Here is a 12624-nt window from a genome sequence, read left to right as displayed (position 1 = left end):
TCTTGGTGCTGAACATTGTTTCAGGAACTCGGCCCACGTGGTAAACCAGAATGACTGAAAACCAATTACTTTGGGTGTTTGTGAATTTTAAGTTAATGTGTAAATATATTAAAATAATTTTAATTAAAAATATAATGACCTGTTCATTTAAACCATATGTACTGTTCCAGTTGTGAAAAGTTTTTATTTCTTTTTTACATTTCTTTGTATAAAAGCTATTTATGAAATTTAAACAATTACACATTTAGTTACTATAAAATATAAATATTGCGTAATGTAACAGTGGAAGGTTCTGTATTCAGAATTCACTTTCAAGGTAATCTGGCGAACACAGGTTCTTCTTGGCAGTAGTTGGCTTTTCGTGGTTTTGCCGCACTTTCCAAATGGTGAACACTCCACGCAGAGAAAATAAAATGGCGATGACCGTAAAGTAGCTGGAATATATTATAAACTGCAAAAGAAAGTTACAAAATAAGAATACCGGTAATAGTAATGTTAAGATGTAAAATAATTGTAGCTGTACTTTATAGTAATGGTACTACTCCTTGAACTGGCAACTGACCTGAGGTATGATGGCCAGGCCAAGTCCTCCAGTGTCAACCACAACCGAGGTGATGATTGTCTGAAGGACCAATGCCCCAAAGTTATTTACGCCAAATATTAGTGCATATCTTTCCATTGACAGATCGGCTGCAATTTGGAACCTGAGGAAATCATGATGTAAATATAGAGAGTGAAATAAAAGGGTCAACTGTGCACATTTACAGTACATGTTCAGCCTGTGAACTGTCTGATGACATACTTACATTGCTATAGTAATCAGAAGCATGTACACACACTTGAAAATGACATATCCAGTGTAGCAGGCCCAGATGTTGCCTGTAAAAGTCATGAGGAAGAGAGAAGCGGCCCCAAGCCAAGAGAAACCACCCAGGGTCAACTCTCCCCACTGAGCCCAGTTCACCTGCATGAATCCTATACCATAGGCTGTTGTAGCACCTGCAAGGAACACACAGGGTTAAACTAACATCATAATCATATTTTAATGTCAACTGAGGAATAAAAAAACATTGGTAACAATTTGACAAAAGTGATCAACATAGCCATGTGTATTTATATAGGCTTATAGTTGCCAAGTTTCTAGACGGACCAAACGACACCAACCAGGGTATTGACAACAAAAGCAACAAGCCAGCTCTGTTGGCAACATTAATATTCAACAATTATTTTGTTTTCGTATGCAGTGTTTAGTTGCTTATGTGTTGCTGCTTTGGCTGCCATTACAGTAGATAGCCAATACTTGCCAAACAGATTGGACACAGCCTCTACCCCTCCGTTGTAGATGGTAAAGTTCTGGTAAGGCTGCACATGCTCCCACAGCAGCTTAAGTGTTTTAGGGATTTGAGACTTTTTAGATGTACATCCCTTATGTCTGTTGTAAAAATGTAGACCTGAGGCCGATTTTTAAAACATCTGAACTTCTTCAGAAGAAATAATCATGTTGTATAGCAACGTCTTACAGGATATTTCGCTTTCAAATAAAATAAAATATAAAAAAGTAATGAAATATATTTATATATTTCTTTTAATGATTATTTTTACTTGAAAGTGCAATCTCCCTGTAACTGGATGTCACCCTGTCCCTGTGTTTTGTGTGGCATTAGACACTGACCTGTACATAGTTGACGGTCTGGTTGTACCCACAGGTGGCTAGTGCCCACCACAATGACCAGTAGAGCAGTTGGCGGGAGGTGTAGCACTGGAGGAAATCTCTCCCCAGCTGGAGTAGGACCTGGCCACAACCCTCCGCAGCCTTCACCTCGCCTTCCCTTCCTCTTCCTGCACTATCACATGTTCCTCCCTCTGACTCTTCCAAGGATATATTTGGGTTGTTTTGTGTTCCATCAGTACACTTCCCTGGAACCTGTGGTGGCCAGTGGAGGAAAGGTGCTTTTACTTACTTGAGGATGTCCATTTTTCAATACTTTATACTTGTACTAGTACGCTAAGGCAAATATTGTACTTATTAATCCACTACAGTTATTTGAAAACAGTTGGTTACTAGTCACTTTCTAGATTTGGATGCTTAGCGCAAAACATACTTAATACACTTAAGCTATGTTTTATACTTAGACGATGTACAAGCTCACAATTTCTGCAACACTTTGTGAGCTTGTAGATCTTGAGTTTTGAGTACTTTTACTTTTGTTATTTTAAGTAGCCTATATGTCGAAGCCAATAGTTTGCACGTTTACTCAAGTAAAACTTTGAATACAGTATTTCTATATTGTGGATCTGGTCTTGCTACTTTTACTTAGGTAAAAAACTGGAGTACTTCTTGCACCACTGGTGGTGGCTTGCGGTGGAAGAACATGCTCTTCTGTGGCATGGGCAGGAAGCAGGAAGTGAGCAGGGCAATGGTGGTGAGGACCAGTGTAAACACCAGGATGTAATGATAGGACATGAGGTTGAAGCTGACCAGCAGCTGGCCAATCACAGAGCCAACGGTGTAGCCCAGGAGTTGGACACTGCGACAGTATGATGTAGCCTTCCTGTACTTGTCTACCTCCACCACACTGTAACAAATTGAATATGTTAATATGGTACTTTCTGGAATGCGACTTGGATACATCCACAGAAAACAATACATCCTGAGAGGAATCATGAGAGTAGGTCAACTGCACGTCACTTTAACTTGATTTCTCTATAGATTGATATGTTTTAGATAAAAAGTTAATGCTAGTAGTAATCATTGCTATAGAGCAGGGGTGGGGATCCCCCCAGAGTCATATTGCTTTTACAAACAAAACAAATAACCTATACCTCCTTAAGGCTCCTTACTCCTTTAAATATGCTGAGTGCATGGAACAGCACTTCCTATTCATTTATCCAAAACGCTGGCAAAGTGACGACCAGATCTCTTAACTTTCAGCTGTGGTCACACAACATAAACTCATACTCACCTGTAGATATAGGAGAAATAAGCCACTTCGCTAGCTGTCACCACACCATAGAAGGCCTGCATGGCCTGCATGGCTGCTACGCCTTGCAGCGACAGCAGCATGGCAGTGGTGACTAACAGGCTGACACACTGGAGCATCACCACTGGCTTGTAGCGCAGCCAGTCTGTGAGGAGAAACACTGGCACCAGCACCAAGAGGTAGGAGTAAGTCCATACTGGGAGGATCTGATTGGTAACCTGCAATATCACATCACAGATGGCAGTTTGTAAAGCAAGAAATATGTTAAAATAAAATGTGAATCTTTTATCATGCTGATGTGACCTTTATCAAGCTGTCAATAAAGAGGTTTGAAGTCAAGTCATCACGTATACAAACATTAGTAGACTCCTTGGTTAAATGCATTTTGTAATGTTTAGTAGATGTGAGACTAAAGGTCCCTGCACACTGGATGCGTGTAAACATAGTAGTACTTTTTAACCACTTAAACACTACGTTTTCCATTCTACACCAGATTTCTTCCAAAATCCCCAGCTCACATGCGGTATGTACAAACTTGTAGATCTGCTATTCTTTGGCAAAAGTTCCCCCCAGAATAAGGATGCTGGGGCTCCAGTGACGAGTAGAACTATTAAACTGACTATTACTTGGCACAGGTTATACAAAAAGAAATCAAACAAACTTTAACTGTACCTGCTGTGTTGTTAGGTTCTTATCCGGTCCTGTCAGGTAGGTGATGAAAAAGGGTTCCAGGGGTTTAACGGTGCTCAAGAAGCCGTAGATACACAGCAGGGTGGTGGGATAACCCCAGCCTGCCCACCACCTCTTAACAGCCTCCATTTGAACCTCAGCACCACCTGCCTCTTCTGAGGCTAGGGGCGCTTTCCTGTGCAACTTGCTCGGCTATGGTTCTATCTAAGCTGTGTGTGTGTGTGTGTGTGTGTGTGTGTGTGTGTGTGTGTGTGTGTGTGTGTGTGTGTGTGTGTGTGTGTGTGTGTGTGTGTGTGTGTGTGTGTGTGTGTGTGTGTGTGTGTGTGTGTGTGTGTGTGTGTGTGTGTGTCGCTGCTTACATCATTTCTCCTTGGTTTGTGAATCAACAACATGCTCAAAGGTCAATATGACATGTGTCTTACATTCCTGCTTAAGATGAGATATGGCTGTCATGAAGGTGATTAAGTTGCGGTGTGATATGTATTTGTAAAAGAAAAAAACAACTTTTAAACAAAGGTTTAAGCTCTATTCAGATAAACTTTGTCACTTTTCTTTTTTCACTTCCGGCACCCTGTATGATTTCTTTCTCCTGATTGGATAACATTGGAATTGGAACATTGGATAATGTTCACTTTTCAGCTGTAGAGATGGTGTGTAATATTGCTTTATAAAGTACATAGCTGACATCTGGCTGCAGTACAGACATCGTTTTAGACTAGGACTGTCATAGAAATCACTGCGATTGATCGTTGTTAATAAAATAAAACAAGGATATTTCAACTTGGAACCATACTATTCTATTGTTTAATGTAAAGAATATCATTCATAAATGGACACGGAAATTGATAGATGTGTTTCAAGTGGCATTTACCTAGTTTGTGAAAGTGAACAAAAGATCGTCAGTGTTTTGAAAATACTAAATTGGTGTAGTCTACACATTCTCACTCTCAAGGCGTACAACAAAAACAACACTTCTGGTCCTATATGTCAAAATAAAACTATGTTTTTTTTTATTAGACACGTGATTTTGTTCCTCTTCTCTCAGCCAGTCAAACAATCTGCCATACAGTGTCCACATTCTGCCTGTTTTAACGGTTTGATCAGAATTGTTCTGCTGAGATCACCTCCCCACTCTGCTCGTGTTTTTGTTCCTTGACCTGTGTCTGCCCAGAGTAGCGGTGATATGAACAGGCTGTGTATGTCCCTCGTATTAGGAAGACCACTGAAATGGTAGCATAGTAGCTGCCGTAGATCAGAAACTGCAAAAGAAAGCGATGCCTCTGTCATGATTAATGATCAATGTCATAACTACATGCATGTATAGGGCTATCTACTGTATCTACCTCTAGGTGTCACTCAAAACATTCACATGATGTGACAAAGCTTAATAATAATATGTCACATTGATAGTCATTCACACTTCACAGTACACTAAGGCCCCTTTTCCACCGGTTGGGAACCGGTTCAGTTCAGAACCAGTTCTTAGTCCATGAGTTTATAGGATCAATATAAGTAAATGAATATATGATAATAACCCTTCCACAGGAGTAGCTTTTTCATGTTTATCACACATTTTGTAATTTTCATCTACAGTAGGCCTATACAGTATGTGATAGGTGAATAGGTAAAAATGTAATTAATAGTCACCATGAAACTTCCCCAGTTGTTTACTTACACGAAGACAATGATTTATTGTATTACACATTTTCTGAAATTGCACATTTAAATGTGCAAATTAGGCATTATGTAGGAAAATATGCTAAAAATATAATAAAAACTGGTTCTAAACTAAACCGGTGGAAAAGGGGTCAATGAGCATCTGCCAGTTCAGTGTCTGCAGGAGTTTGACCAGATGAAGAGCCTTGACTCGAAACGTCGTCAATAGTCCTCCAAAAGTATAACTTTTGGAGGAGATGAGTGTGCAGGTTATTTTCTCTTTTTCTGGTGTCTGCAGGATGCAATAAACACAATTCCCTTGCTGTAGCCATACTGTAACAATATTGATAGTTTTACACACGCTTGATCATTGGTAGCACACACTAATCAGTATGAGCTTTGCATGTCTTCTCATAATTCTATGTGTCTATTAAACATACCTGTGTTACAATGTCCAGTCCTAATGCAGACTCATCAACAACAATGGCTGTCAAAATGGTCTGCAGTAAAAGGGCAACAAACGTGTTGATTCCAAATGTTAGAGCATAACATTCCATGGCGAGATTGGCTGCAATCTGAAATCTGAAAGGGAAAGCATCTTATTATCATGTACATTAACCACTTTCAACCTTGCATGCCTGTTTTGGGAATGTTATAGGCATTTTCAACATTTTCAAAGGTTTTCAACAAAAATCACACTTATGTGAAGTGAGGGGCAGTATTATCATCATACATCACATTCCGTGCTCAGCTGAGCACATTCCATGCTTATACGGACAGACAGAGACAGACATACACACACACAAAGCTGTGCAAAATAGTATGCGTTCTGAGCTTGTAGACTGGTTATTTTCAATGTGAAATGTGAAAAAGTTCTAATACCAAATAGTATATGCAGTGCAGGATCATTATACCTTAATGCTGTATGGTTGCTGGTTGTATTGACACAAACTTACGTGGTGATGGTTATGAGGAGCATGTATGATGCTTTGAACACAATGTAGCCAGCATAGCACGCCCAGATGCTGCTTGTGAGTGCCATCAGAAACACAGCTCCTGCCCCCAGAGCAGAAAACAAGCCCAGAGCTAGCTCTCCCCACACCGTCCAGGTAACCTTGATATGACCTGCAGAGAAAGCTGCTGCAGCACCTGCCATGGGAAGGGGAAAAATGTGTTGATTTGCCTATGGCTGTGAAGGACAAGGCCATGTCAGCTCTATGTCATTGTCATTGTGCTCTTATAGGATCAGAGGTATTTCCAAGGATAATCAGAATCGTTTTTATTTGTCACAAAATCATTTTTTCTCATGCAAGATAATATGGATCTGGCACGAGAAGAAATGTAGTATTCTGTGAGAAGAGAGGACAGAGTTATAGTGAGAGCAACAGGAAATAGAACAAATAATTATAATTCATTATTTCACACAAGACATTTCTCTGAACACTCAACACACACACACACACACACACACACACACACACACACACACACACACACACACACACACACACACACACACACACACACACACACACACACACACACACACACACACACACACACACACACACACACTTGATCTATCATGAAATAATATTTCTGGAACACACTCGTCAGCAGTAATCAGATAAACCATTGTATGCCCTTCAGCTCCATATTAAGTGAAACAATTATTCATTTTCATTGAATACAAGCCAGCGGGACCATCAATCTATGTTCCCTCTCCAAATCAATTCACACCAGTGAGATGCCCTGAGGGCGAGAAGCGAAAGGGTTGAAACAACAGGACTGGGAATGACCATATATGCACCTTTTTGGACGTTTTCGAGCCGGGTAGGGCGTAAAATGTTCTATTTAGTAAGGCCAGGCGGAGCCATGATATAATCATGACAGAATTACAGATAAAAAAGAAAAGGACAAAACAATAGTTTCAGAGTCTATCTGTAATCAGACATGATGTTTTTTATCTTCTTTGTTTTAACATTGTAACAAGTTATCTGGGCACTAATCTGGATGTCCTCTCATTTTACATGTTCTGTGACCTGGCTGCATAACAAAAAGGTGGTACTGTATCCCCCAAAGCGCTATTCATGAAATTACCATCAACAACACTAAATGTAAACTCTTGGCTGAATAAATCTAAGCTTGATAAAATGTTGATTAAGGAAAATAAGTCTAATCCACTGCTTCAGAGAAAAACTAAATGTTTAGTCATCACTTTAGTGTCATTATGTCTCTGCCATTGTTCAGAATTGTCAAGCATTCCATTTCTGAGTCGCATATATGCTATGTAATAGCTGTGTACAGACTGTAGCCAAATTTACTATACAGTAGATATGAAGTAGAATGACATATTATTAAGATGAATATAAGCATATCACACACATGAACTCACTGAGGGATAATTATTGCTAGTAGAAATTAAAACAGTAGACTTTATCTCCTCAACTAATTGTCTCACCTACGAGAGTGCACACTGCCTCCACCCCTCCATTGTAGACAGCGGATGTGGCAGATGGTTCAATGTGGTCCCACATTAGCTGGGCGTAGTTGAAGATCTGCCCATAGCCAGCTGTGGCCAGAGCCCACCACAGGGACCAGTAGATCAAATGCCTGCATAACATGATTACTACTGAGATTATGATTATGATACTGATGACAATGACTGCGGTTACTAACTACGAGATGAAACTATGAGCTGAAAACTACAACGTAAATGATGTATATCAACAAATGAACATGCACTGTAAAATAGAAGGTATGTGCATGCATAAAGTGAATGGCAAATCGAGTGGCCATTATTAGATACTTACCACATACATTAAGAGTAGGGAGACCACATCCAATCACTTAAGATATATTATATTGTATTATCATACTCTAGCTCTACCATTGAGATGTTTTATTAATACAGTAAGTTTGCAGCTTTGAGCCTTTCCCGTTTTATGCAAAACAAAACAAAGTACAAACAGAAAGTCATATAAAAAGAAACATACTTGGAAGAATAGGAGTCTCTAAAGCTTTTCCAAAGCACGTGACCAGCATGAGCAACACTCTCGCTACTGCACAGGCCACAACCTGCATGCCCCTCTGTTTTCTCTGACCCTGTGCCAAGCCCTTCCTCTGCCTTCTCCTCCTCCACCACTGCACTGTCCTCCCGCTGGGACTGGGAGCCCAGAGGTGCATCAGCCATTTCCCCTTTGAAGAATATGCCACGTTGGGGCATGGGCAGCCAGAAGGATACAAGCAAAGCGACGCTTACAATCCCCAGAGTAATAGCATTGATGTAGAAGTAGTCCAGCCCTGCCGAATGGGGTTGACAATCAAAAAAGACACTAATTTCATTCAGAATTGTCAAATATTTATTATGTCCCACACATTTTCTTAAACATTACCTCGCTCAATTATTATTATTTTATTATTAATATTATTATATTTGTATGGCATATAGTCTTTCGAGACAGACTCTCGTCAATAAAAAGAGGGTGCTTTTCCTTTGTTTTGCCAATGCGTTCCCAATCTTATAACCAATCTTGGTTATGGCATAACAACAAAATATTATTTAAGGAGCACCATGAAAGTAGAAATGATTATTCTAAATATCAAAGATTTCTACATAGTAAAATGTGTGGCATGCTTCTATCAAATCTGATACCACCATGATTTTCTGATTCAGTTTTGGGATTGGTTACTTGTAAATTCCCATTTACCTGCCAAGGAGACAAGCAGCTGGCCTAATGTGGCACCACATGTGTACCCAGCCAGCATGGCACTGCGGAGATACCCCGTGGCCTTCTGGTACATCTCAGCTGGTATTACACTGTAGATGTAGGATAAGTAGGCCACCTCTGTGGAGGTCACCACAGCAAAGTTGACCTGTAGGACCATAAACCGTTAGAATGGAACACGATTAGCCCAATTAGACCTGGAACCCCTTTACGTTGTTATAGAATATAGACCATATTCACACGGCGGCCAACTTGCCATTAAGTCAATGGCAGGGTGGCAACTAGCCACCCTGCCCATACAACAGAAAAGTCCTATCGGATCAGTGATTGTATTAGACAACATCAAACTCACCAACATTGCAGCTGTTCGAAAGTGTGTGTAAAAATCCACCGTACACATGTTACTATACTTTCTGTCAAGAGATTCCTTGCAGAAGTGTTGGAGTTTGAGTGATCTCCAACGAGCGCTTCCAAACTCGAACACTTTGAGGAAATAATGACCTGCACAGAATGTATTGACAGACATAACATGTCTACGATATTTACGAAACAAACACTTTGCAGATAGAAAGGATAATTCAAGCTTTTCGTACAGCTGCAATGTTGATCTTCTTCTTCGTGTCCGGCCATCCTCAGTCTATATCACGTCTTTCCAGTGGTTGGCACAGGCGAGTGCAGCGGCATTTGGCTCGGCCAGGTCATCTCCAGTACATTGTGGAGCAGAGATACATCTCATGATGTGGTCCATTGTTTGTGGTTCGCCGCACACGCATGTATCAGAGCATGTTAGTTTCCATTTTTTCATGGATGCCTTGCAGCGTCCTTCGCCAACCCGCAGACGGTTCAGGGTTTTCCAGATGGCCCAAGGTTGGTCATGGTCAGTCGCAAGACATTCATCTGGGGTGATGCCTCTCTCTGTCCATTGGGTTGTCTGACTGCCCAAGCTGTTCCACTGGGTGTGCCACTCCGCGGTCCTGGCGACAGATGGTGTGGTCTCCAGTTCTGTCATGGGCCTGCTTTGTGCACTCGGCTTTGGCGGTGACTGCTCTGCGGGTGTCAGGTGTCAATGTTGATGAGTTTGACGTTGTTTAATACGATCTGTCAATTGCAAATTGTGGCTAGTATCCTTCCTAAATTAATGGCAAGATGGCCACCGTGTGAATGGTCTATAGTCTATACTTTCAATCCGGGAACCCCTTTGGCTTTTTGTAACATTAGCTGTTGCTATATACAGTTAGTATAGCAATATTCTTTTATTTTATTTATATCTTTTTTTGAAACTTAGGTCAGGATTTAGAAATGGGCCTCTGGTCTAAATGGGATGGAGTACTGTTAAAGACACTCTATCCTGCAGTATCAATAGAATCAATACATTTATAACGTTTCTTTATCATACATGCTTAAATCAGTCTTATATAGATCTATCTGCATTTTGTGATCAATATTAATGATGTTCCTTTGTTTTAATGAACCTGAAGGACGGTCATAGCTGGTAGGCCTGGGACGAAGCAGAGCAGAACACCGTTGGTGACCAGGAAGAGTCCTTGCAGGACAATAAGCGGCTTGTATCTCAGAAAGTCAGTCAGCAAGAACACAGGAACGATGATGACGAGATAGGAGTATGTCCATATAGGGAACAGATAGTTGGTCAGCTATGGAATATAAGTGAATAATACGTATTGGTTATTGGTATGATCACATGCCCATGCATAATTATAATTTGTATTTCTTGCCTCCAGACAACGTGTCAGCTGTTTGGCAGTGGTGGAAAAATAACTAAGTACATTTAGTAGTACTTATGTACTTATGTACAGTATTGAGGTATTAGTACTTTACTTGAGTATTTCCAATTTACAGTACTTTACTTCTACTCCATTATATCTCAGAGGCAAATATTGTACTTTTACTCCAATGCATTTATTTGAAAACTTTAGTTACTAGTTACTTTGTAGATTTTGATTATTATTACAAAACATACATTATCCACTTCAGTCCTATACATTTCGGCCATTTGAAAACAAGCTCACAATGCATAGTGATGCGATGCATTGTGAGTTTGTAGAAATATTTTCATACATTTGAAAACTTGTGAAATGGGACATTCTGCATAATGAGTACTTTTTGATGCCAATACTTTTGTACTTTTACTTACCGTTAAGTACATTTTGAAATAATTAAAAGAATAGAGTATTTTTTACACCATGCACTGCAGTTTAGACATCTGAGAATAAGATAATTCACGAGTACAAGGCCTAACGTTGTGTGTGTGTGTGTGTGTGTGTGTGTGTGTGTGTGCGTGTGCGTGTGCGCGAGTGCGTGCGTGCGTGCGTGCGTGCGTGCGTGCGTGCGTGCGTCCGCCCTGCCCACATCCATCTTACCACTTCTTGAGAGATGTTTTTGTGTGGTCCAATGAGGTATGGAGTAACAAAGGGTTCTGCAGGTCTGCAGTTGGCAAAAAAGCCATAGATTGAAATGACCACAGTGGGGTACACCCAACCGGAGGACTTCAGCCTTGTCCAACAGTCCATTCTTTCCCCCGCAGACGAAATGTCCCCAAAATGTGTCTTTGGTATTAAACCTCCCTGTATTCCACGTGAGTTCTCTGGTCTTAAACAACAAGCTTTATTTGAGCTGGTCCTTAAGTCGCAGATTTGACCTTTATTTATGGACATGCAACACGTGTCACGTTTATGAGAGAGAGACTTTGACCTTTTAGGAAATAGTATAGAGTTGCTGATTGTAGCTAAATATCTTGTTTACTTTTGATTGTAAATGTCATAAAAAGAAAGACATTATTACTATAGGGATGCAAATTATTGATTATTAATTAATTGATAGTTGATTACTGCCACTCAAGTAACTACTGGAGTCTTTTCGGGACTTATCAATTCAATCCAAAGGAGCTTTATAGGCATGAGAAAACTGAATTACAATTTTAGCCTATCTTGTGTTGATTGTCCAATGAGTTCACCTGTGACTAGTCTTGGCTATCCAAGCTGTCCAATTGGTTAGTTTGTGTCACCTGCGTCCTGCCCCAGCCTATCTTGTGTGGATTGTCCATTGAGATCACCTGTGAGTTATCTTCCTAGTGTATACAGTATAGACCTGTCTGTTTCCCTGAGTTTTGCAAACACTATACTACTCATTTAAGTGCCATGTCATGGTCCATGGCATGTTGTCTTGAAGTGATGAGTAACACACATGATGAAGATGTGTTCAGAGAATGGTTAAAATAGTGTACACTGGTCTTGAAATCAGGAGGGGTTGGCTAAAATGTAATATGTCCTTCGTCTCTGGCAGCCATTTTGAATGGCCTTCGTGGTCAACAGAAGAGCAATCTGCAATGACCCAATATACTATTTGTCCGGCAGCCGACAGGCTTCTTTTGTTTAAAGTGGGAAATTTGGTATATAGTCTTTTTTATTGGCCTAAAATATTGTATACATTCATGAATCCACTTGCTGACCGGCTGTTAGTATTGGGCAATCTTTTATTGTGACCCTACCATTAACACCCATCCTATGGCTGGCAAAAATGTCAAATTTTCCTTTTGCTTTTAGTAGCATGTG

The 12624-nt window shown here is 40.3% G+C and overlaps 2 protein-coding genes across 2 annotated transcripts; both read right to left on the bottom strand.

Annotated features, from left to right (window-relative positions):
- Positions 1-294: 294 nt before the first annotated feature.
- LOC306932349 (thiamine transporter 2-like) lies at positions 295-3834 on the bottom strand. The gene is made up of 8 exons (XM_079514117.1): positions 3654-3834; positions 2964-3199; positions 2336-2576; positions 1673-1924; positions 1305-1383; positions 807-999; positions 563-704; positions 295-451 (listed from the first exon to the last, which is right to left on the bottom strand). The coding sequence occupies exons 1-8, from the start codon at positions 3798-3800 to the stop codon at positions 299-301; spliced, it is 1443 nt and encodes a 480-aa protein (XP_079370243.1). The 5' UTR covers positions 3801-3834; the 3' UTR covers positions 295-298.
- Positions 3835-4771: 937 nt separating this feature from the next.
- On the bottom strand, positions 4772-11583 carry LOC306932044 (thiamine transporter 2-like; the record flags this gene model as incomplete). Its single annotated transcript, XM_079513749.1, has 8 exons — positions 4772-4930; positions 5768-5909; positions 6284-6476; positions 7789-7940; positions 8324-8630; positions 9038-9203; positions 10528-10707; positions 11434-11583. 8 exons carry the CDS (start codon positions 11581-11583, stop codon positions 4772-4774), a joined length of 1449 nt encoding a protein of 482 aa, XP_079369875.1.
- Between the last annotated feature and the right edge of the window lie 1041 nt (positions 11584-12624).

This window comes from Electrona antarctica, assembly GCF_951216825.1.
Source record: "Electrona antarctica genome assembly, chromosome: 11".
Taxonomy (NCBI): domain Eukaryota; kingdom Metazoa; phylum Chordata; class Actinopteri; order Myctophiformes; family Myctophidae; genus Electrona; species Electrona antarctica.
This window is presented reverse-complemented; position numbering and strand designations above follow the sequence as displayed.

Excerpts from the sequence above, each read along its gene's own strand:
- LOC306932349 (XM_079514117.1), bottom strand. The coding sequence starts at position 3,800 with ATGGAGGCTGTTAAGAGGTGGTGGGCAGGCTGGGGTTATCCCACCACC. Across the intron at positions 1,000-1,304 it reads GGCTGTGTCCAATCTGTTTG|GTGCTACAACAGCCTATGGT; the intron begins GCAAGTATTGGC and ends TGTTCCTTGCAG. Across the intron at positions 705-806 it reads CTTCTGATTACTATAGCAAT|GTTCCAAATTGCAGCCGATC; the intron begins GTAAGTATGTCA and ends TGATTTCCTCAG.